General features: G+C 46.6%; 2 protein-coding genes and 1 long non-coding RNA gene across 3 annotated transcripts; 1 reads left to right on the top strand and 2 right to left on the bottom strand.

The window, feature by feature from the left end:
• Positions 1-537: 537 nt before the first annotated feature.
• LOC122377209 (protein sidekick-like) lies at positions 538-12,183 on the top strand. Its single transcript, XM_043357166.1, has 5 exons — positions 538-571; positions 923-1,048; positions 4,645-4,778; positions 5,784-6,018; positions 8,036-12,183. The coding sequence occupies exons 2-5, from the start codon at positions 955-957 to the stop codon at positions 8,140-8,142; spliced, it is 570 nt and encodes a 189-aa protein (XP_043213101.1). The 5' UTR covers positions 538-571; positions 923-954; the 3' UTR covers positions 8,143-12,183.
• A 5,164-nt stretch (positions 12,184-17,347) lies between these two features.
• Positions 17,348-19,565, bottom strand: LOC122377207. The gene is made up of 3 exons (XR_006255816.1): positions 19,252-19,565; positions 18,717-18,910; positions 17,348-18,063 (listed from the first exon to the last, which is right to left on the bottom strand). It is a non-coding gene; the product is annotated as an uncharacterized LOC122377207 (long non-coding RNA).
• Positions 19,566-22,561: 2,996 nt separating this feature from the next.
• On the bottom strand, positions 22,562-24,300 carry LOC122377208 (rhodopsin-like). The gene is made up of 3 exons (XM_043357165.1): positions 24,140-24,300; positions 23,552-23,736; positions 22,562-22,565 (listed from the first exon to the last, which is right to left on the bottom strand). Exons 1-3 carry the CDS (start codon positions 24,254-24,256, stop codon positions 22,562-22,564), a joined length of 306 nt encoding a protein of 101 aa, XP_043213100.1. The 5' UTR covers positions 24,257-24,300.
• Between the last annotated feature and the right edge of the window lie 595 nt (positions 24,301-24,895).

Here is a 24,895-nt window from a genome sequence, read left to right as displayed (position 1 = left end):
ACAGGTGGCCGTGCAAGATAATCGCACCGGAAGATGGGACGATATGGAGGATTGCCGACGTTGGTCCCATACCGCCGTTACTAGTTCGCTGGGGGAGCCGGGTCCTCGTGCGAAACAGGCGGCACATCCGACGGCGGTACGGACACGCGACACCAGATCCGTCCCCTGCGGCGGAGGACCGACGCGGGGCTCCCAGCGATGATCGCCGGACGAGTACTGCGACGAGCGGCGGGGCCAGTCTGTCGTCGCGCGAGACTGTGCACCATGCCCCTCCACCGCTACGTCGGTCGGAGCGCGTCCGCCGCCCTCCGCGCCGACTGATCGAAGAAATTTAATTTCAGTTAGTTATGATTTCGTGCTCGCGTTCTTCGCACGTGAGGGGAGGTGTGGTGGTCTGTATCAGGCTTGGGCGGCCCGTGCAACGTGCCGTGCCGTACCGTTGGACGGCGGTGACCTTGTACGGTCACGTGACCGCCTGAGGTGGCGTGACCGGCCGCGCGGCTGAGCCGCGCGGCCGGCGCGGCGGACCGGCAGTTGACCGGCGAGTGGCATTGCGGCCGGACTGTGTTTCGTGCGTGAGCCAATACATCTCCTGTGCGTATGAACAGCGAGGCGTGTTGCTGAGAGGCCACACCACTACAATCGATACCTCTTTCCGTCTTTTTTATAATGATTTAATGATTTTAAGATCTAACCTGCTTTCCCTGATTTTATATTCCCTGAATTCAGCTGTCGTAGAAATCGACATGCTTAAACGAAGTCAAGGAGTTAATCCGTAAGTTATTAAAAGCTTCTGCACTGTCTTCGTCTTTTCAGCTCTTCGTTTTCTCCTTCATCAAATGTAAAGACATCTGGAGATTCTGCTCTCGGCTGACTATGACACAACCGCTGTTGCTAACGCGTTTCTGTCGTATTTTTGCAGAGAAAGCAGAAGCCATTGAAGAAACACTGAGCATGGAGGCGCTCGCTGAGGGGTTCTCAATCGAACACCGCAGCTCACGCAGAAGCACGATGAAGCGCAACACCATCAGTAGACGGTCGGCAGTCGGTGAGTTGAGAACCACTGGTCGACTGACCGAGACCCGCAATTTGTAATCCCTCCCCGTGGGGGATTAGGAGGATACCGGCAATTTTGTGCAGCAGCCTTATGTAAGAGATAGAAGGAATGCTGCCTTTCTGTTAGTGGTTTCTTCTAAGTGAATTAGCTTGTTAATGAGAGTATTATCTGAGCCCTGTGATTCTTTTGAATGGTTCCAGGTTCACATTCTCTTTGAAAAAAAAAATAATAATAATTTTTCGTTTCCATGCATTAGCTGACTGCATGCTATAAACAAGTAATTTATTTGTATTTCAAGTTAATGTCGTCATATTCTGCATTAATAGTCTGCTTTATTTTGGGTATGATCAAACAACCCCTGGCCACCTCTAGCGTAGGCTATAGCCTTTCTGCGGCTTAGGAAGGGCTCTTTGATTGATAACAGTGAGGTGAAACTTTTTTCGCAATCAGCGTTGAAAATATAAAAGACACCTACCCTCTATTCGATCGATGTTGCACTCATTTTCCAACCAAAACATTTTACCCGAATGTTGAGTATTGCTGATTCTAGTTGGTTTTGTACAATGCCTGCTAGCAATGCATAAGAAATAAATAAATAAGTAAATAAATAAATAAATAAATAAAAGCATAATACACTGCGGATACGGTATTTTTCCGCACAAGTTCCCGCCATCAGAACGGTGTGTGTGTGTGTCTTCCGCGGACGCTCGTCTACTGAATGGCCTTCGCTGAACCAGAAGTCCCCCACGAGGGTGTCGGGGGGGGGGTGACGGGAGGGGAGACTGGCAGCGGCACGCGCTCTGAATGGCCCGTCTGGCGGTCTCAATGGCTGTGCAGTGTGCCGTGCCTGGCCAGTCTGGCAACTGATGACGTGACGGTTACACGCTGAGCTGGACAGATCTGGCAACCGGTGACCCCGGACAGCATCCGGTAGAGGTCGGGGGTCGGGGGAGGGATGGAAAGGGGTATAGGATGGTGCGGTAATCGATACTAGTGGAACGTATTGCCCAGGGTTAGCCTGATAGTTGGCATCGGGATTTTAATTTCATGCTGAAGGTGCTGAAGAAGCGAGTGAAAATTTATTTCGATGACCGATGTGCCATCCCGAAGTGCATATTTTAATCACAATCGGGTGGTGTTGCTTAGTCAGCAAATAAGTGTTAAATGAATGAATACATATAACGACAATGGTTAGTATCTCCCAGTTGCATTCACCTCCCGACGAATTTAAAATCCCTTATGAGATAGGAATTGTGTGTCGTTTCTCAGCCTCACCTCTGTATCCAAGTCTCTCTCTACTCCTTTCCATTCCCCGCCTCTAACCTTTCGCTCGCTCGCCGACGTCCCTCTGATTGTGTCCTGGTTACACCATAGACCGCCCGCCGGGCCATCGTCGTAACCGTCGACCGGTCGTCGTCACCGTCATCGCCCCCGTCGGCGGCGGCGTTACCTCGTTGCTGACCTTTCCGGTGGCCTATTGCGCCACTACCGGCTCTCTGATGCGCCGCAGTGGTCACAGTAGGACGTAACTATCGTCACCGCCCGCCTCCAGATTCTCACGGGGGTGTATTATCGTGGGGATGACCGTTCCCGTCCTTGGTAGTCTCCAGGGAGGAGGCTTTCGTGGGGATAACCGCCCCTCTCCTGCCCTGTCCAGTAATGTTCCCTGCACCACATGGGGCAGTGTTCTCTAGAGAGTTAGCTGAGCCGTCTCATCCCTTTCTGCCCAGACTATGTATTCCCAAGGGACAGTACCCTCCCGCGGCCACCGCCTCTCCCCCCCCGTCCCCCCCCCCCTGCCCCCCTTCGGTTGGTCAGTGACTGAACTGATGTGTCCGTCACTCTCAGGGGAGTTCTGGCGTGCCTGCTCAATTGTCCAATGTGATGACGGGTTTCCCCTGCACGCTAGTAGGACTCAGCGAGACATTTCTGGAGCGTCAGACACCGACTCAGTGAATATTGCGACTGTTTGTCGATTGATATTGTGTCCCCCGTGCTGATGAAGAATATGTATTACCTTCTGGGAAAACTGGGCTTTGTTATGAGCAACCAACATTGGTACAGGCTTTGACCTGACAACTGCTGCAGAGTAATAGTTATTTTTGTTTTTACTATTTTGACTCTCTCCTGGCTATTTTTCTTTCGGTCCATCTCTCACTCATAAATAATGAAATTTATAGTGTACACGTGGCCTGTCACCCATACTTCATTTAAACAACCAGAAATATGAAAAGTAACTGCGACCCAATTTAAAGTTAAATAACGATAAGATCGCCTGGAGAGCACAAAAGACACAAGTTTTCTCTAAACTAGCAGCGAAGTCCTCGATAACCCAGACATTATTTCAGACAATTCAAGGGCCCCTGTCCACCAAAATCATCCTGACCCTTTTGCTCTACAATTGAGTGTATTCCTACTAAAACATGAACTTGGTGCGTCAGCGAACACAAGTCTGGAATGACGTCATCAAATCTACATCTAGGATAGGAGTCAGTGATGCGCTTTTAATGTCTGGAAATGGGCCAAATCATCTGGTTCGGTGGCTGTCTATAATAGCTATAGTGTGTTTTGTGACGTCCCAGTTTTTTCTCTATTCTCTTGTTTCTATGACGACTGTATCCTGGCGTAGTGTCACGTTGCCGGTAACGTGATCTTTATGAAAACTTTCTAGCTCGTTGTTCAAAATCAGCACACGTGTCTTTGATCATGCATTAGAATAGAACATGTTCTGGCGGACTCAATTTTTGATTGTAGGCAGGGCAAGCCGTCGAAAAAAATTGTCAAGGGAAGAAGTGGCCACTTCAGGTAATTCCCATTAGCCACGCTCAGGTTTTAGCAGAAACACCCAGCAGGCAGCAATCAAAGAAAACTACATCGTAGCTCATATCACCCTATCCCTTGACAGGCTGTAACCCAAGCGAGCTCTTTCTACGCCCGAACAGGGCTTTTCTCCCTCGTAGCCCGCCCAGGCCCCGTAGCCTAGCAGGCACTCTATCGCACCATATGGTGGACCGGCCGGGAGGGACGAGATGTCGATATTGCATGGACCATTAACTCGACAATCTACCGAGCTGGAGGTGTGGTGCGGGTGGGATTATTGGCCACAACTTTTACCGGGTGTGTGGCTGAAAATTATGGTGTGTGGGCCGTGGGGCATGGGCGCAGGGTGAACGAACATAAACGAATAGAATAATAATCGAATGAAAATAATTGGGAAGGAGAGACCACAGGCATATACAGACGATTATGTAGGAAATAACTGTATGCCAGATGAGAAACTTATGTCGTTCTGCAAAAGCGGCACGCATAAGCGAAGTTTTATGATGTCATGTCATTCCCCATATGTTCTGTATCGCGCCTCTGGGGATGGTTGCCCATTGGTTAATGGTTATAGCATATGGTCAATGATACCTCATGGTCTCTCTCTCTCTCTCTCTCTCTCTCTCTCTCTCTCTCTCTCTCTCTCTCTCTCTCTCTCTCTCTCTTTCTCTCTCTCTCTCTCTCTCTCTCTCTCTCTCTCTCTCTCTCTCTCTATCTCTCTCTCTGCGATATCTAACACCCCTCTCTCTCCCTCTCCCTCTCCCCAGCGGCAGCAGTACCTCCGAGACCGATGCCCGCCTCGGTTGCCTATAACAGCGACAATGAGAGCAAGTACGACGAAAACCCAGACGACAGCAGCCTTTCAGAGAAACCGTCGGAAGTTAGCAGCACAGATTCGCAGGTGAGTGTCCGCACGAGACTTCTGCTCGCTCCCCCACGGGTCTAAATCCCCCCCCCCCCCCACACACTTACACAAATACAATACCAGCATTAATTGCAAACACCAACACCAGCACCACTACCTCTGCGCGGTTGGTTCGGCTGCCGATGTAAATAGTCGGGTCGAATGTGAATGTAAATAGTCGGGTCAGCTGTGAATGTAAATGGTTTGCCTGGCCTCGGAAAGAGGCGGGTCATTTGATCGGGGGACGATAGCGTAGTTTCGTGAGCCGACAGACTGCTCAAGTAAGCTGAGTCTCGGCTGAAAGAACCAATTCGGGTTTGGTATTGTCTTCTCAACTTTCTGTCACTCTACTTATGTTCTAATGTGATGTTTCCTTCTGCATGCAAGCTAAAGACAAGCCCACAGAGTTTTCTTTTGAGTTGATGATGAGTTTTTTTAAGCATTGGAGGACATTGTGCACGGCTTCCGTTCGACGATGACTTTAGATTAATTTCCGGTGAATTTTCAGTAACCTCTCGGGAAATATCCATGCTCTGGTACCTGGAGCCGCTCTTTTTATTCATGGACAATTTTGCGGCCGCTCCGGTCTGACGCCTGACGTTGGAAATTGATGTGCTGCTGGCTGAACTCTGTAAAGGGCAGGTGTTGGAAAGTATAGCCGACAACGCCTGACCGGCTCCTGATCTCTGATTCTTGCTCTGATTTGAGGTTCAAATGCCTTGGTGTGACTTTATGTGTCACTTCTCTTTGTATGATACCAGTATCATGTCTTCCTTAGGCGAACTGATGTGTACTGTATATTATTTAGCAGCGAAAGTCGTCTGCGGGGATAAGCCTCGCTGATAGAAAAATTTGATACGTAGAAACCACGCAAAACTATATAGGTACTTGGGCTTCAGTATATGTATACTAGTAACCAGACCCAAACCTCTCTGTCTTAACCTCGTTCAACTCAACCTCCCCCGTCCTGACCTCACATGCCCCCCCCCCCTTCTTTTTCAGGGTGACGATGACGAAGATGAGCTCTACTACCAATCGGGTGCGCGCAGCATGGTGGGACACTACACGAACGTCAATGACGTGTGTAGGCAGTCGTGGAAGCGCCAGAGGCCGACGCCCTCGCGCCAGGTGCCCTCGGGGCCGGTCAGGACGGCCGCCACTGCGGGCCCCGTGCCGGGCGCGATGGGAGGCGGCGGGCTGAGAAATTACGCCAGCCATACCGACTCCGAACAGGAGGGTGAGTTGGGGAGAGGGGGAGAGAGAGGGGGAGAGAATATAAACTCGATGGAGGATGGAGAGAATAAAGAGAGTAGAAATATATAACAAAGGAAGGGGTGAGAGGGCGAGAGCCCGCTGGGAGGAGAATCGGGAGGAGAGAGATTGTAGCTGGAACGAGCGCGGAGAGAGAGAGAGAGAGAGAGAGAGAGAGAGAGAGAGAGAGAGAGAGCGAGGAGAGAGAGAGAGAGAGAGAGAGAGAGAGAGATTGGCAGAGCATGAGAGGACGGCGGAGGGGTGGCGCAGACAGCTAGCCAATATGTCATAGCCATCGGCGCGGTATGACCAGGAAAAACGACGGGGCGGAACTGGCAAATGAGCTGCCTTCTGTGAACTCGATAAGTCGTCGATATATATGTTAGGCAATCACCGACGGGCGGGCCCGTTTTTTCTTCTCTCGATTGGCTGGCTGATGCTGGCGTGTCGTTGCGCATGCCTTTTCAGGGAACGGTCAGTCATTGCAATGTTAGCTGTATATGAGTTATAAGAAATGTAACTTATCACCCCGGACAGACCATATGGCATTCTGTCTCAACCAGAAGCTGCGTTCGTGTTCGTTTTTTGTCGTAGACTTAATTAGGCATCGAAGGGGCAGGTTAATAGGGGATTTTTCTGCGCATAGCTAGGGTAATGAAAACACGGGAGGTGAACCAATTTCCTGTGGCGCAGGTCGGCGATCCTTGTGATCAGTGGACGAATGGCTGTGTTAGTATGACATAGCGCGTTTCATCAGTAACATATTGTCGCCGCTGCTACCCTTATGACCCCCGCAGGAATGGCGTATTGGATGTGCGCACCGCGGCCGCGCACTCAAATGATAGGGTAATTTGTCATGGAACGAAATTGATAACGAGAATTTCTAACCGGAAGACTTAACTAAGAAGAATGTTCGTTAATTTGTATGACTTAGGAGGAGAGGGCTAAAGTGATGTGAACGCAGAATTTTGTTGTAGTTAAGTTTGTTGATCGTTATATCGTTGAAAATCATGAGGTCTAGCATCTGTTCCTCTTGGCAGTAATGGAGATTTTGAGTATAAATGTTCCCAATAACTACAAGACCAGGGTGTGGGACTGAGCTGTACTATAATGCCATTCTCTTTTCCTCTTCTGAGAATCGGGAATATTGGAATTGCGTGCAGCCAATTTTTGAGCTGGATACCAGTTGGAGTATGTTCATTTTTCCAAGCTTTACATAGCTTAACAGATGTAATGGCCATATATAAGATACAATTACACATCCATCGCAGCTATTCATTGTGATGTTTCTCTCAGAAACGCCTTAGCACCGTTTTATCTTCTTTCTAGAGAGCTTTATACCTTATTGCCCACGTCTTTTCTACATGCGCGTCATTACCTCTCTTTTTTACGTAAATTGGCGGTGTAATGACCTACCATTAATGGTAACTGAGAATAACGTGAGGCAGGGTAGGTGGTACTGAAAATACTCTCCTCTCATCTCTCGCTGTCGTCTTGGGCGTGAATGTGGTTATATAATTAGCCAACGACGTCGGCGGCACAAGGATGGTAGCATGTGTCTTGGTTATTTTTATACCTCCGGGATATCAATGTATCCGAGGGGAACACGGGACAGACGATACTCCCAATAAACCAATGAATTTAGCGACCAACATGCGATCGCGTCCGTGTGTGGGTTGGTGTGTGACGTGTGTGGGTGTGAAGGTGTTCATGGTCGAGGTTTTTTTATTGTCTGCTGCTGAGCACCGGATGCGTGACAATTTATCTTTTGAGGTGGTCATTCGATATCTAATATGATATCGTATGATACCCTGGTGGTTTTTGGGATCTTGTAGTCAAACGTCTTTGAGTAATAAGGGAGACTCTTTAAAACTTACGGGACTTCTCGTTATTCTGGGGACTGTCATAACTCCAGAGATTTCTAGGTAGCTAATGAAATTCCGTATATGATTCCCCGTGACCTCTCCTGACCCCGCCTGACCTGGTGCGACCCGATTTTTCAGGTTCAGCGGTGATGTCGCTAAATGGAGCGGAAGTGGTCGTGAACAATCGAGCCGGCAGTCGAGCTCCCCTCGGATCCGGCGCCAACGGCTTCTCCAGCTTTGTGTAGCACATGCCGTCCGTAGTGAGGAAGGACATGCGGAAGGCCTGGTGACTGGAAGGCTGGGACGGATGGAAGGCCAGGCTGAAGAGATTGTCCCTCGAACTCTGGTGGTATGAGACGAGACGGGACGTGAGACAGGGCGTCAATGAGGCAGGATCGCGGTGATGGTGATGGCGTTGTGGATGATGATGATGTCAGTAATGGAGTTGATTGTGTAGAGATTGCCAACATTACCTACAGCGACGTGTACGGCAATCTCTACAACATCATCATACGTCACTACCTAGCAGCGAATCCCTAGTAGCCTCCTCCTTATGCCACTAACCAACCAGCCGTCGTCTCGTCTTCTCCAGTACCGTCCCGACAGAGGCCTTCCGTCTCACTCACACACACGCATACAAACGTGCGTGCCCTCCTGTGATACACACTGCCCCGTCCTGCCCGCCAGAGTCTCGATCGTAGTAGAGTTTGTGTCTTGTCTGGCGTGTCTGCTTGTCTGCTGGCTGTCTGGATTGCCCGAGAGTGTCTGCGCTGGCGACTGTCTGCGTTGTAATGCGTGCGTACTGCGTAATGATGTCTGCGTCGCGTTGCGTTGTCTGCGTATGTCCCACAATATGCCGATATCTGCCCTGTCGCGGTACTCGCGGGGGCGGCAAGCGGCAGCCAGCCCATCTGTAGTACATCGCAGAGTGCTGCCTGCCGACCGACTGAAGAACTAGCTGAAGGGTTGTTTGCGACTGTGCGAGCCCGCAGAAGTGTTTGTATAGTTCCTTTGGACGTGGGCGCCCGCTGCGGCCTGAAGGGATAGGGGAAGGATGATGGGCAAGCCCGACTTTAGAGCGGCTTTGGAGACTACCAGAGACCGCTTTGTACGTCGGAGGAGGGGAGAATCATTGAAAGACTGCGTGGGTTTGAAAGAGACTTGTGAATGTAGCGTCTGAGCATTTGGTCAGGCCCCGCTGTTGTATGTATGCAGTGTTGTATCTATTTGTGCCTCAATCTGTATTAATCATGAAAAGCTGCGATTGGTTTGAACACTGCTAATGATAGAACTCATTAAAGACAGACACGGGCATTGCAGCTTGACTCGAACAAACTCCTGGCGTTCGCATTTGTGTGTGCTTTTGTTTGTGTGTCTGTGTACCTTTAGCGATGTTTCACAACTAGCGGCAGTAGCGAATCTCTTGAACTCGGTCTGATTAGTCTGTGAACCAGGCCACTGTTCTCTGTCCCAAGTGTATTTACTCGCGACGTCCCAGCCAATCACGCGCCTTTGTGGTCGATTCTGGCCAACAATGTTTGACACACTGCTCGGTCGAGAGAGAGAGAGAGAGAGAGAGAGAGAGAGAGAGAGAGAGAGAGAGAGAGAGAGAGAGAGAGAGAGAGAGAGAGAGAGAGAGAGAGAGAGAGAGAGAGAGAGAGGGGGGACTGACCACGGAAAGGATGACCTTCCGTGTTTGGGGGCAGCCGTCTGTTGCCAACTCCGTTGCCAGGCGGCTGTCCGCTGTAGTCTCGTCCAGGGATGTTTTAGACACGGAACACGTACTGTATTTCCCCTAAGTTGTGGCATGACGGATTGTCGTGTGAGTGGGTCTCTCTCTCTCTCTCTCTCTCTCTCTCTCTCTCTCTCTCTCTCTCTCTCTCTCTCTCTCTCTCTCTCTCTCTCTCTCTCTCTCTCTCTCTCGCCGTTTGTTTTCCGATATCGGCCTCGCTCGCCCTTGGCAATCATCTCGGCCGTCATTATTCGGTTGCTACCGACTGTATCTCCGGCCTCCACGCCCCTCTCCCCTCTCCTCTCCCTTCCCTCTCCCCTCTCTCCTGCTACTCATCTCGATGCCTCATGCCCTCTACACACCCTGCTCTTCGATTTCGCCTTTTTATCTACCTCGTCACCTGGCTTGGTCTTAAAAACTTTACCGTTTATAATTATCCGTTTTCGGTAAAGTTCACGAATCTCAACCCACGCTCCTCCCTCCTCCCCTCTCTCCAGCACTCTCTCCTCTCTAGGCTCTCTCTAGCGTTTCCACTCATCCCCTTTTCCACCGCTACGTCGGTTCAATATACGGTGCGGTGGGCCCAACTCGTAAACTGTCTGCCCACTCTAATATGCCGCACTGGGAGCCGTAACGTCTGACACTGCTGTGAGTGGTGGCGTCTGGCCCCACTCCGACCTAGGGCTGACCTCGCCTGTCGGTCTTACCTGCGGTTGGACCGAACTTTTTGACAGTTATATCTATGAACTTGGAAACCTGCCCTGTTGATTGTCATTTAGTATCGACCAAACAGTAAGCATATCGGCTGTTTTGCCTTCTAACCTTTGGCAGTAACTCAACTATATATCTTCTATCGACCACATTCGTCTATCAGCACACTAATTGATCATAGCCATCGATAATTTCATCCTCTATTGACTAGCTGTCCAGTGTTCAGTGACTGTAACTATCGACCGCCAAGTCCAATTGGCCTTTGTCAGAGCCTGTTATCCTACCCTCCGCACTGCAAGAGTTCTGCTTAACACTTCATAACTGTCCTGTCCTTCGTTTTCGCTCTGTCGGTTCCCTCTAGGCTAGACTCCACGCCTCAAGCTATATACCAACCAACCTACCCCCGGGCCCGAGATTGTCCCAAGGTCGGATTTCGCCACATAGTCCCTCCCATCGAGCCAGTGGCGTTTGATCTATCTCGGTCGCCCGCGGCTCAGACTGATCGCTGATCCGTGACATTTTCAATTTGGGCGGATCTGTGGATTCTGTGGTGAACCTCAATCATCTCCGTTGGTCGTATTTGACAGATGGGATGTCCGACAGCGATTTGGACAATTCTCTGATTGTCCAGGCGGTCTACATAGGCGCGAGGATGCCCTTCATTTTCAACACTCAAGAGCACGAAATTTTATCGACCATTTTTTTTTCTCTCTCTCTCTCTCTCTCTCTCTCTCTCTCTCTCTCTCTCTCTCTCTCTCTCTCTCTCTCTCTCTCTCTCTCTCTCTCTCTCCCTCTCTCTCTCTCTCTTCTCCCCTCCCTTCCCTCTCACTCACGCCTCTCCTTTTCCCTTCATGCCTGCCTGTCATTTGCTACTACCTCGGGTGTATTTCCCGGAATGTAGCTATACCCCGGCCTCTGTCATCATCTCCCAGGGGAACGGGTGCAGTGGCCAACAAGAGCGGGCACATCCCCTTCCCTCCCCTCGCCTCGCCTCTCCCCTCCCTTCCCCCGAGCGCCGCTGGCTATCGTCGGGTCGTTTGGACGTTGACAGTCGCCGGAGGCCCGGGCTGACCTGGAGCATGTTTCCTCCGCGAGAGAGAGAGAGAGAGATAGAGAGAGAGAAAGAGAGAGAGAGAGAGAGAGAGAGAGAGAGAGAGAGAGAGAGAGAGAGAGAGAGAGAGAGAGAGAGAGAGAGAGATCGGAGTGTGTTTGGCTAATGCGCTATTGCTCACGCTAACGGGACGCCGCGTGGACCAGGCATTAGCTCGCTCACAGCTTGTGATTTCTGGAGATCTGTTGTGTCCTATCGCTCGAGTGGCTCAGGATTTCTCGTTTTATACTTATTCCTGTACACACTTTGTTATCGACTCATTTAGTAGCCGTACTTTTGTCAGCTCGCAAAATTGTGTTTTGTCTTGTGATTTTTTTCGCTTTTACTGAATCATATTTCTACCTTTTGTTTTGTGTACGATGTTTTATTGCGTCGGTATCATGTGAGCCGGATTCTGGGCATGATTAATCCTCACCCATTCGGATTTTTTCCGGTTGTTTTCGAAGGAAAGTGGTTGGACGTGTGGGTGTAGCGCCTTGCCTCAATAATTTCCCCGCCTGCGGTGTTATCATTGAGTGAATAGTGTATCGTATGATTGACTAGTTTTTTTTTTGTGAATAGCGACCCGATGACCAATAACATCTGCGGAATATTTGTGCTCATGTGCGTGTGTTTGTGTGTTTCTGTACCATTTTTACGTCGCGGTCCATACCGTGGGTCCATCATGCCTTGTACACAGTTGTTAATGGTGTGATCTCATTGCTCGTAAATATACGACTGTTTTTTAATTAACATTTGTTTTCGTAAAGCGTTGCTGGTCGATTCAAGGCCCAAGGCCGTGAGTATGTTGCTGCGATATGCTGAGCTTTTCAAGTGGGTGTCCTAAATAGCCTTTTCTGAAACGGTTGCCTTATACATATATGACGGTTCTTCCTTGCTATGACCTTGCTTGCTGCTTCGTCTCAATGCTGCCTGTAGTGCGTCTTTTGAAACAGACCACAACGAATACATGGGAGTATATTGTATCGCTCCGGTAGATGCAAGTTGAATATCACACGGATCCTTATCACTATCACCAGCGAACATAGTGTAGTTTGATTACATGAATAGAGTATACACTAAACAGTACACCTCGGGTAAATAGCGGACGTATTAACGGTGGAGCTGATAGATAACAATACTAACAATACGGCGGAACAAGTCCGTTATTGATGTGAAGCAATCAGGACAGGTATGAATGCATCTGAGAGGAACGAATACAATGACATAAACAGCTAAATATCGGGTTACATAGTTGACAGATATTATAGCTCCATAGTTAGATATTATAGCTCGGATTGACGTCTGGTATACGATTGTACGAATAGGTATTCCAATACACTGCTAGAGCATCAGACGCGATAGGTATGCGTCCAATATCAAGTTTATCATGCGTGAGTCGTACATTATGTGTAAATGTCATCTTCCCTACATTCCCACCTAAATGACTCCCCTGATCACAGCATAGAGCAAACACATCAATCGCGAACACTGACATAGCCGACATATGGCCATAGCACTGTCGACGTGGGCGTATCAGATCACATTTCACAATGCGTTTGACACCACCGATGACATCAACCAGCGTCCTAGCAGTCATGAATGCAGTCATCTTGGGAAAGATTGCAATAAAGGAGGAAATGACTTTCAATAAAGCCAGTCATACAAACCATTGAGCTATTTATATGGAACGTATCTACATATGGAACATTTTCAAAGCACCAATCTGAGAACCTTTTCACAAAGTATTTCATATTCTCAGTAGCACTAGATGCCATTTCCGGCTGGTAACAAGTTCCCAGCTGCTGCTTTAGATACCTACTGGTTGGCACCCAGAAAGTACAACTTATAGCAACAGTTACATAGCGGGGAATGGCGGGCAGACACGTACCCACAGCGGTATACGTATTCGAGTATGGTGGTTTTATTTTCATTAGGATATCACTAGGATTTCATTAGATTCTCATTAGGGATTTGGTATCAGTTATGCCATACGACCAGCAAAGTAATAGGTATGTATGCAACTGTTACGAATTTTAATAAAATGAGGTGATACATACCTTGGCTAGGAAAAGTTGTCTTGTTGGTTAATTATCGAAACAGGCATCTCAGAAGTCATAAGCTACTGTCCAATGCTCCTATCCCAAAAGTTAAGCTTAAGCGGAATCATTAAGTGAGAAACGCCAAACAACTTTCCCGGGGCATTGTGCAAGTTCTTGTACTGTTCCCTAGATGGCAGCAGGGTGCGACGCCTGAAGGTAGACTGTACCGCATGACTGTAATAGAAAATCCCTATCCGCGTGCTGGTACTTACAATGAACTGGATGCAGAGAAAGTCGCCCTCCTGTGGTAAACGCTTAGTTGATGACAATGTAGTATACGTATGCATTCATTTTTGAGCTGACAATTTGTCTTCAATAATGTTTCCTGCTTTTCATATGTTTTATTTATCTTTTGTCATTCAAGAGCACTTAAAGGCTTTCAAGCCCTTGGAAACTACTTCTTTTGTCAAATTTAACTAAACTGTGAGATGGTTCGGAGAGCCTAAATGAAAATAAGATAAAAGCTTCACTGCGTAAAACACCTACCGTGTAGTCTGACATTTACTAGAGCACTTTTGTTCACAATGCTTGTCCCGTTGGAATTATTCATATCGGAAACACTTCCCACTCGTTCAAAGTTTCCATAGTCTCAAAACGCATATGACCAAACTTGAAACATGAGTATGAAATATGAAACATGGCGCCAAAGTTTACAATCTAGGTATTAGTTACTTTTGAACTTTTATTGTTCGGGCTCATCCTAGATGGGTCTTCTGACCGCCCTGAACTTTGAACTGTAGTTCTTCGTACTTAGGAATGAGAGAGTGTCGCATCTTTTGTAAAATGTGACATTGTGGCTCCTGTATTTATTAGCTTTTGCAGTACAGGCCTAGAGAAATGAAACTAGGCTGCTTTTCTTTCTAACATTTTTTTTCAACTAAGCCATATTTGCGAAGAAATTTTCCAAATCGTTTATGGCTGGCGCCCAGATTGGCACTCATAACTGCTGATGCTGTCGACTTTTTGGCGACCTCCACCACCCCTACCATGCCCCTTCCTTCCCCTTCCTTCCCCTGGACCCGACCCCGTGCCCTGATTGACCTTTAGTTTCCCTGGCGACCACCAACCACCGGGAAAGGAAATGGGAACACCCCAGTTGGCTCTTGGCCCCGGTCCGGCCTCTCCGCATGGGCTAATACAATGGGACCGTGTAGTTTTTGTGTGGATAAAGGGTTCTCGGCTTTCATTGCGGTTGCCTACCGGGTTTTCCCTGTCTGGTATCATGAGGTCGGCTAGACAAAAAGAACGCAGGTGTTTCGTCTTGATGGCTTGTTTACTATTCATGAAATGAGTGATGAGTTTCGGAGTATGATGGATGTTGTAGCCGGACCTTTGGAAAAGAAAATGTAATTCGTGAAGATGTAACAAAAGAAAGACCAGTACCTCACGTATAAATTATAATTCGAATGCAATTACGGTTGGACAACATTTTCGCCCCGTAGGAGCGAAAATGATATTTTGTACAGATAGTGTTATGGTAATACAGCACTCTGCGCAGTTTGATTACAGCTGGGTTCACTGAGCACCTATACATAGAACTAAAGTTGCCATATTTAGATACCTACAGTTGATAATATTGACACAACTTGCTAAATGTGTAAACATGGAACTAGTGCTTACCCTCAAATGGATTATTTAGCTGTTACACGCACAAAAAAAAAAAACACAAGTGTTATATATGAGTTCAATAAGACATGAAAGCATTGATTGCAAGTATTTTACAGCGAATAAATGGAATCACATAGTAAATAGTTATATCATGGCGACTGACAGGTCAATTAGCTCAACCTTTCTCCATTTGTCAACATTTTTAGGTGTTTTTTATGATGTGCACTTCACTGAACCGCATTGTGTGAACCATTGTATTGGCTTCTTGTATGCAAATCATTCATTGGATATGACGCGTATTATTTAATGGTGTCTTTGTTGATATGCCTTTTGTATTGCCTGTATAATGCCTGTAACTGATAAATCCCTGCTGGCATATTGCACGTTTGTAACTTTTTCTAGACGTTATGAGTTAACCTCATTCTCATATTGCACGTTTGTAAATTCGCCAGATATTGTGAGTTGATATTGCCAGGCCTCAAGTTTTAATCAGAAATTGCAACCCGAAGCAAAGAAAGCACGGAGAAAGAAGTTCATAATTTTAAGCAAAGCCTTCAGTATACACAGGTTTATGCAGTTGGAAATATCTTGCCATTTAGATAGCATCCTGAATGTCTAACATGTTGGGAATGACTGTTTCCCATACCTGCTACATTGCATGATTAAATCGAGACATCCAGGCATTTTAATGGCACGTGCACTGTACCACACTTTTCAAAGTTTAATGCAGTGCTTTAATATTGCCAGCCGTGTGGTTCAAGGGGTGTGGTTAAACGCGTTGAACCCACTGAACTCTAATATATACTGGAAGGAGCATTGGTGACTTGTTTTTGTCTATCGATTTCCGCCATGTTGTGTATACCAGATATATAAATAGCATGTACGGTAGCAGAGGTGCAGTTTAGTGAGAGGTACACTACTCAAAAGTGCTGCTGCTTCATGCTTGCAGTTTGATTGCAGTGATCAACTTTTCAAGACTTTGGTATACACAACATGGCGGAAATCGTTAGACATTCTGGCCCATATGCGGCCAAGGCGAGTGCCTCCCCCTGGTTGAACCACACGGCTGCTGACGTCACTATCAATTATAGTTGTGAGCTTTTTGGCAGGTATGGGAAACACCTTCCAGCCCTAAGGCCGGGAATTCAATAAATGTCACCTCGCTTTTTTAGCGAAAAGCACCTCGGGCCTAACGGCCCTCGGAGTTTTCGCTAAAAAACCTCGGTGACATTTATTGAATCATCCCGGCCCGGGCAGGAATATATTGTGTCTAACAACTCTAAAACTTATGAAACATAACCGATATTGATGAGAGAAATACTCGTAAAGGGCTCAACGAGAGACTAACGATAAAAGTTCAACAGTTCCACTTATCCAAACTGCCCATATGTCGTGACTTCGACCCGAAATAAGCGAACGTTGACGTTAATTTGAGACTGATGTATTGTTACGGCTTGTCGTTAACAGGTATGGGTAATGACCGAAAGCTTATTTTTCATCTATTCTTGTATGTGGTTGGCGGAATTGCGATCGGGCGCTATAGCGCCTATAGACCCTATAGGGTCTAGGCCCACGCAACAAGCTCTGCTTGACGTAGGCTCCGGCTCTGCCCGTCTACTTAAAAGTTCGAGCCAACTTTTTTCATTATCCCTTTTTCAGGCTTAGGCAGAATTCCAACACTAGAACATGCGTAGCTGAGCGCTAAAAGATACGCCAGCGCGGCATGTTCTTGAGCAGTTTTCATGTTCATTTCGTGAAAATATGAGTAGTGCCTGTTGTTATGTAGCCTAATGGTATGTGAATAGATCGCGAAGTCAGCAGTTGTCCAAATCAAGTAATGTTAACATAAGTTCTTTAGCTTATTGCTATTATGTTAACGTAAGCTAAAAGTTGTCAATGCGGAGGGTAGTGAATATGAAAAATGAACATTGTATAATGCATAGACTAAGACAGTGTGATTATTTTTTGCATTTTAACATGAACTAGTTTTTAACCCTTTCAGAGAAAATAATATACTTTTTATGATAAAGACCATATGAGTTTTCTGTCATGTCTTACCATTCCATCCCCTGTAGGTATTTTAAAGTACAATGCCATGTTGCCATTTCATTGACTATGGGAGCTTGCGACACTGCATATCCAAATGATTAAGCCTTTGGCGAAAAACAGTGATTGTGTACACTGTACATGGTTGTTAAACACAAAAAGGTAATCAGATGAGTATTTGCGCAATCAGTCTGCGCTTATAAGCGACATGACGCCTAGGTACACAGAGATAAGTACATTGACACGCGAGTACATGAATACATTCATACACAGTTGTTCATGTTTTAGGTCTAATCACAGCGCTGTAGAAGAGTTCACCTACATCTATTTGACTAAAATATATTGCAGTATGAATGCCTAATTATATAACATTCAATATATTCTGCCCTGCATATAGGTGCTGGTTTCGAGTCGACCAGCGACGAATCTTCGACAAACGAAAACGCAGTTATGACTAGTTCCATTGTAGGACTCAAATGTTTGATTCAGTCAGGGTACGCGCCCGCTTTCCTGATAAATTCGAGATCCAGCTTTGTGCGAGCAACAGCCATGCCTCCACAGACAGCAGCGAAAGCTGCACGGAAAGCACACAAATAACACTTCCCAAACTGAAGCATTTGCTTCATCGGGAGCCACACGAATAAATCTCGAGGACCATCACAATTTGCACTCCCCCACCTCAAGATCCTTTTTCCTTCACATTATTTTCATCGTTTGGATGATAAACCGCGTTGGTCCATGTTTCACTCAGTTTAAGCCCTCAGTCCGCTTTTCGCTGATCTTCACATTTTCACTGGCTAGACTCTGGTTTCCCGAACGACTTTTGATGTTGGTGTTTCCGAATCCAGTGCAGCAAGAGATTCTAAGTAAACGGGATCTGGAGGAAAGAAAGGGATGAAAATATGTTAGTCTAGGCGAGATCTGACAGAGATATGGGTAAGAACTAAAACGTATATGAGCTCAAATACTTGGGATATGATTGACATAAAAACTTCAGTGGGATTTTACATTGCATAACATTGTCGGAGCCCTTGGCAACACAAGCCCTTGATCTATCGAGGCATTATGGTGTGTGTGTGTGGGGGTGGGAGTGGGAAGGACTGTTGTGGAAAATATTAATGCATCAAAGGGTTATTGCTTTTGGAGTAAGGTTGTCAACGGTATTTTATGAATGTTTTGTAGGATAAAATACTAAAGTACCTTTGCCAGCATACCACGCCCTGGTAGAGAGGTAACTAGCATCTTGCACGTCAATAAAAGTAATTGTTAATCAAAATACCACATGAAGCACCTGCAAGTAAGATGCAAACTACAAAGCGGCCTACGTGCAGCCTAGTGGCAAAAGCACGCACATGTAGAAACCGAGAGAGAGAGAGAGAGAGAGAGAGAGAGAGAGAGAGAGAGAGAGAGAGAGAGAGAGAGAGAGAGGAGAGAGAGAATGAATAAGAGACACAAACAGACAGAGACATAATGGACAGACAGATAGACAGACATAATAGATAGACAGACACGCTAAGAGCTAATACTAACCGAGCTGTTGCGATTGGTTATTGGATCCACCGCTATCCTCATTGGAGCGTCTGCCTCTTCTCTCCCGTATTCTCGTGGTTCTAGTTCTTCTCATGCTGGTTCCCTCAGTGAACGACGTGGTTCTTCCGCTACGTTCTGGTACTTTGGACGACGACAGACCGACCAGACGCGAGCAAACTGCTATTAGTTCCGACCTGACGAGCGGAGAGGGGCGTGAGGGGGCTGGGGCGACGGGGTGGGGTCAAGGTCTACCCGTGACAAACACGCAGAGTGAATGGGTTCGGGGAAGTATGGTGTGCGACTCTGCGACTCTGTGACTGTGGGCAATGTCAGTTGTCAGGTGATAATGCTATTTGGGAATGTAAATTGATAAGAAAGGGCAAACAGTTCTTGGTAGTGTGTGGACGTTATGGGTTGTGAGATCATGTCCAATTGGTCAGCACAACAACTCCTTCCTTTCTAGGTAGGTATTAGACAGGCTGAGGTCAAGAGGCTAATGCATTTTTTCGTAAATGAAATAAAAATAGTCATTTACCATGTTTATTTATGCATCCAGAAAAGGTATCAAAATGTTGTGTTGTAAAGCTATGATATAAACTGTTTTCACAGCCAAAAATCTTCATGATCATGCCATGCATTTTAAGCTGGAGTTCCCTGGAAATGAACAGCACTTATCAGAGAATCTTTAAGCTGACGTCGGGTCAAATATTTTATGTTCTGCTGTAGTTGTTAACAGTAGCATAACACTACTCATTTCCGTGAATTTTGTCATTCGACTCTACTCAGCAAATCAGTATATGACCAATAAAGAGATAAAGTCCCTGCTCGGAGCCATTTACGCAGACCTTCAAGACCCGTTTTCTAATCGCGCTTCACGTACTCGGTAATATGCTCTTTATTCTCGAGACTGAATTACGTAAGCTCTCGAATGTCAGGGAATTAAGAAGTTGTAGGATCCCTTCCTACGTAATTTGGGTAGATGTAAAGCGTACTGATTGTGCTCCAACGAGTAGTCCGTTATAACTTTAAAGCACGTATTTTTCAGACGCACTGTATTTCTGACCTAGGAAGTGGTTTAGCTATCGATTTTGGCAAGGCATTCCCGGCAGTGCCTCAGCGAAATTGTCTTGGGCCAGCGCGGTCGCCGGTTAACTGTAGCCAGTTGCGTGAAGACGTTATTGCTGCGTGCCGCTAGCCTATCAGACAAATACCTCGGAGCATATCGTGACGAACAAATTGGGGCAAATTCTCTGACGGGAAGATTGAGCTAGGTCGACTGAGGGCACCTCTATATCTGTAGCTATACTGCGGTTTGGTTTCCTAGATCGATTGTACAGCGTTTTACTGTGGTTATTTCCATTAACTATGCTCTTGTGTTGACGATTTTATTCCATCTGTTAGGTTGTCGTTAGTTAAAGGGACTATCCCACCTTCTAAAATGTTGTTAAAACCAGTTAAATTGTGCCCGACTTTATAGATTGGATGACCAGGAACACGGTTCTGGCATTTATTTTTCATTAAACATCTTAGGCTTCCCATATTCCAAACACAAACTTTCAAATATGTGACGTCACAGCCCAAAATTACCTCCTTCCCCAGGCCACATTACTGTCATAAAGCTGATTCTTTTTACTCTGTAGGCACCACAACAAAGTTCTGACCAAGTTTTAAGCGATTTTTCAACGAACAAACCCATTTAAATCAGATTGACTAAACGAGGTGACGTCACACTAACGGTCGCTCCATGTTGAAGATAGGGCCTTGTACAAGGCCCATTTTCAAATGAAGGAAACGAATTTCTTCAACACCAAGAGGCCGCGGGGGTTGCAACCTAGATAGATAGTGGTTTCTGAACCTCGCCGCAAACTTGGCTATCTTAACTCAAACCCCATGTTAAAGGTGGGATAGTCCCTTTAACTATATAAATTTTATACGCGATATTTTTCGAGTGGTATGTACGTACAGTCCACAGCAGAAGTAATGTGGGGTTTCAGTCATGGGTATGTTCTGCTTCTGAAGCTTAGGAACGATTAGCCAGACTACAATGAAACTTTGAATGTAGCTTATATGTATCGTCACCCTTGCAGCTGCAACTTAAGCTATTGACATCTTCTTTTCTATCACTCCGCATTAAACAATCGCCAGTCAAAGCCAACCTTTGAGATTGGTAAAACCCTGCATTACTTTAGCGGTGGGCTGTACATGGAGGCATAGTGCACTGTGCATAGCTCCCTACCGCTAAGCTCGTCCATACATCGCTCAGGTCAACTAATAATGTGAAGCCTTGCCGGCTGGTCACGCGTGTTCCAATGTTCTCATCAATGTTCTCGCATTAATGAAAAATTGAGGTGACACGCCATTAGTGAAATATCAATGCTGTCATTAATCAGCAATAAAATAATCGCTCAATGTCGTTTAAGGGTGATTGATTTTCATGTCTACTTATTGTAATAGTCATCATAAAAGTGGTCTGGTTATGCATTACTGGAAGCAATTTAGCGAAACTAAAAGCAATAAAACCAAAGGCAGGAAAAAGAAATGATTACTGTATTTAGGGCCTTGATGATACCGAAAGGTCAAAAGCTAAAGAAGCAGACGGCTGTTTTCCTCCGCTTTATTCCGAACCTGATTCCGCACACAAATCTGAACGTGTGTCTAGACTAGCGTCGCACGTGACCTGCCTTCAACTGATTTACCGAAATAGGCGGCGCGCACTTCATACAATTCCGGTCGCCGGAGAGGCCCACGATTCTCCAGTCGCGTGCTTTGACTAGCGGCTCTCCGCCCTGTCTGAGAGTTGTTGGAGCAATGCCGGGCTGGTTAGGGAGCAGGGTCCCTCGAGTCGGGACAGCCTTCTCTTGGCATGCTACACAAGGAATGGGAATGTCCGGAGAGATTAACTCTAATGAATATTGATGTGGCATCGAGGGGCACGCGACAGACGGTAGAAAAAAATGGGTAATGACAATGAGAGATGTCATTGTCCTGGGGGCTAGGATAAAAGGTGGCTGTGTCACAAACGGCGTGATACATAACTGCGTTTTACGTTCTCGTTCATCCAGATTCTTACTCTTTGCAAAATATTCTAAATCATCAAATATTCAAACACTCTCGCTTTTGTTTTTCCTGAGAAGGAGGTATCGTAAGAGATGCCTGTCGCGTCTCTGGAGACAAAAAAAAAATGTTGGTGGATGCCTCGAAATATCGGATGGCCGCTGACCACTGTATCCAAGGCAATGTCTATGAATATCAATTAGATGCCGCTGATTAGGGGACATTGGGACCTTGGATAGCTTCTTTCTTGTGTTATCATCTTGCTTCATTACCAGGCACATCAGACAACGGGATGGAGAGTGATATGGAAGAGAATGATATCGATATGCATTACGTAACCAAAAGTTGTGTAGTGTTATTGCTTTTGTGTTGTTTTCTTTGTGCATTGGAAACAAAGGTGTCACAATTAAATGGTTTTCTGCATGACTAGCATCTTTCCTCTGTATATATTCGTCTTTCACGCGGCTATGGTCGTCTCATGAAACTCCCAATCTACCTATATCACTCCATCTTTGATGTTTATCTCCCTGAATCTCATTTACATCTCCCCACCTCTGATATATTCCCTTGCGTCTTTGCCTGAACTAGCTGTGTCTCATCTGTGCCTTCACCTGTGTCTCTCTGGCATCTCCCGTGTATCTCTCCGTATCTGACCTGTATCTCTTGTCTCTCCTGTCCTGTATGATCTTAGTTTCACATGCATCTTCCCGTAAATTATTTACCTATGCCTATTGGTTACTTTGCAGCTACCCTGTATCTCTGACGCATTGTCCTACATCTTCATTCTTTTCTCACCTAGGGGAAGCGGGGGGAGCACCGCCACCTTAAGCATTTCTGCTCACCGAGCTGATATGCGTAGTAAAAACGAAGCTCTTTTGCATTCAAGTGAAAAAGGAATGTTTTCCTACATGTTGGCATAGTTTCCAGCGCTCCATTATAAAATTTCGCTACTTTACAGACATTGAAAACAAGTCCTGCATTTTCCGTCCTCCAAAAAATGTGCGGGTAGCACCGCCACTGATGACGATGTTATCCACAGATCGGCCTTACGGTGACAGCCACCCTTGGAAGCGTTACTGCTGTCTGAAATAGTAACTCAAACTCATATAAGACACACAAGAGTTGGTTGTTAGTTTGTCACAGATCAGACTGTTTGTTGCGGACAATATGCATACAAAGCATGACAGATTCACGTTTATTTCGAAACATCCAGTGAAGTCAAACGTGAGGTTAAAAAACAGACGACGTTTGCGGCCTAACTAAAGCTCTTCTCCGAGCTGAGTGAATCATCATTGCGGCTTTATCCATTTTGCCACCCCTTGGGGTAGCACCGCCGAGCATGGCGGTGTTACCCCACACACAGTCATGGACCGACAACGCCCCGACAGCAAAACAAGCCGGGACGCGATTCTTCTGTAATTCCTTTCTAAACGAAGAGCACTTCATGCCCTCAAATTTAACGTAAAAATCAAGGCATTTTGACTTGAAATGGCCACTTACTTGCTGCTAAAACATGCCAAATGATTACAACGATGGTTTGAAATTCACAAATAGGGCAATTGCGATCTCAAAATCAAATAAATCTTAGCGAAACTTACCTCACGCGGCGTCCCGTTTCCGTTCGGACACCGAAATGGCGGGTGTTTACATTTACAATTCAGAGTTTTGCCGATAGAGAGGATGGCGGTGTTTCCCACATGGCGGTGCTACCCCCGCTTCCCCTATATCTCCCTGCTGCATCTCCCTCATATCTCCCCTATGTATATCTCCCAATCACCAACCTGTATCTAGACGACACCAGAATATAGAAGAGCGGATTGGTGAGCCCTGAGAGTTTGGCGAACAGCGTCACCACAGCCACCATGTAGACGGGAAGCTGGTAACCTCCCACGATGGTGGCGTGGAGGGAGACGACGGTGTAGGGCAGCCACGTGATGACGTAGCCGGCCAGCACCAGCACCACCAGCTGGGGGGGGGGGGGAAGGGAGTCACGTGGGGGTAGGTAAAAGATTTCGTAGTGGTGACTGGCGAGCAATAGAGCGGCAAGTGGCGGTATTATATGGGACACGGACTGAAGTGTTTAACTGTGGTGATTTGAGACGCGTGTAACAAACTTGTGAGACAAAGCATGATGTTCCTATATGACGGGTAAGTCAGATAAGGGAGATTATTTTTGAGTTTCAGTATGACGTCATTCACTTTGGTTAACTTTATCCTATGTTGCCAAAAGAAGGATAACTTTCAAAGTACTCTCCCCTGCGCTCACGTTAATATGTTGTTCTCTAACTTGTGCTAATAAAAGCAAAACATCACAAATGATCAGCCAAACCAACCATCGGTATATTAAAAAACGGCAGCGCCACACCCACCTGATTCAGCTTCCGGTCGCGCCTGCGCAGTTTGACGACGAGCACTCCGCCATGTTTGCTGATGGCGCGCGTGCTTCTGGCCGACACTCGCACGATTCGACAGTAGAAAATGAGCATTCCTATCAGTGGCAGAGCCAAAATGAAGAACACAGCCGCGACTAGGTATGTCCGATCACCTGGGGGTGGAGGGGAAAATAGAGCGTTATGTCGTGAAGGTTGTAAGGTAAAGATGACGTTTGCTATCGAAATGCATCAGTCATAGACTTGTGAATCATGTAGCAATATCAATTTTACGTCATTTGATTTAATCAAGTGTTTCAAAAAGTTTCAACTTTGAAAATTTCAGTTGCAAAGTTTCAAAGTTGTAAAAACCATTGTCAATTGCATCATGCATGCATCGTTGCATATTTAAAATCACAAACGTTGTTGTGCCTCTCTCATCAACTCACTGAGTCTCGTGCTGGTCCAGTCCAGACTCGAAGAGACCTTGTGCGGCTCCAGACCGTACGACCCCCAGCCCAGCAGCGGCGTCACTGACCAGAACAGCGCGTACGCATAGGCCGCCACCATGTAGAGCCTGGCCGCTCGCACGTCATGTAGATGACCTGTCCAGGTCACAGAGGTCAATGAAGAGAGGTCACAAAGGTCAGTCACACTTGTCGCGAAGCAAGAACACAGCAGGGGTCACCGGTCGGAGGTTCAACGGACTCTGGCTTAATTGGATTTGGGTAAGGGAATTCGGCAGCTGGAAATGTA

The sequence above is a fragment of the Amphibalanus amphitrite genome, unplaced genomic scaffold (genome assembly GCF_019059575.1).
Source record: "Amphibalanus amphitrite isolate SeventyFive unplaced genomic scaffold, NRLGWU_Aamphi_draft 002627F_arrow, whole genome shotgun sequence".
Lineage (NCBI taxonomy): Eukaryota > Metazoa > Arthropoda > Thecostraca > Balanomorpha > Balanidae > Amphibalanus > Amphibalanus amphitrite.
This window is presented reverse-complemented; position numbering and strand designations above follow the sequence as displayed.

What these genes read in the sequence shown, in the direction of transcription:
- LOC122377209 (XM_043357166.1), top strand. Translation starts at nt 955, where the DNA reads ATGGAGGCGCTCGCTGAGGGGTTCTCAATCGAACACCGCAGCTCACGC. An exon ending in CAGTAGACGGTCGGCAGTCG is followed by an intron (nt 1,049 to 4,644) that starts GTGAGTTGAGAA and finishes CCCTCTCCCCAG; the next exon opens with CGGCAGCAGTACCTCCGAGA. An exon ending in TACCGACTCCGAACAGGAGG is followed by an intron (nt 6,019 to 8,035) that starts GTGAGTTGGGGA and finishes CCGATTTTTCAG; the next exon opens with GTTCAGCGGTGATGTCGCTA.
- LOC122377208 (XM_043357165.1), bottom strand. Translation starts at nt 24,256, where the DNA reads ATGCTCATTTTCTACTGTCGAATCGTGCGAGTGTCGGCCAGAAGCACG. An exon ending in GCGACCGGAAGCTGAATCAG is followed by an intron (nt 23,737 to 24,139) that starts GTGGGTGTGGCG and finishes CCCCCCCCCCAG; the next exon opens with CTGGTGGTGCTGGTGCTGGC.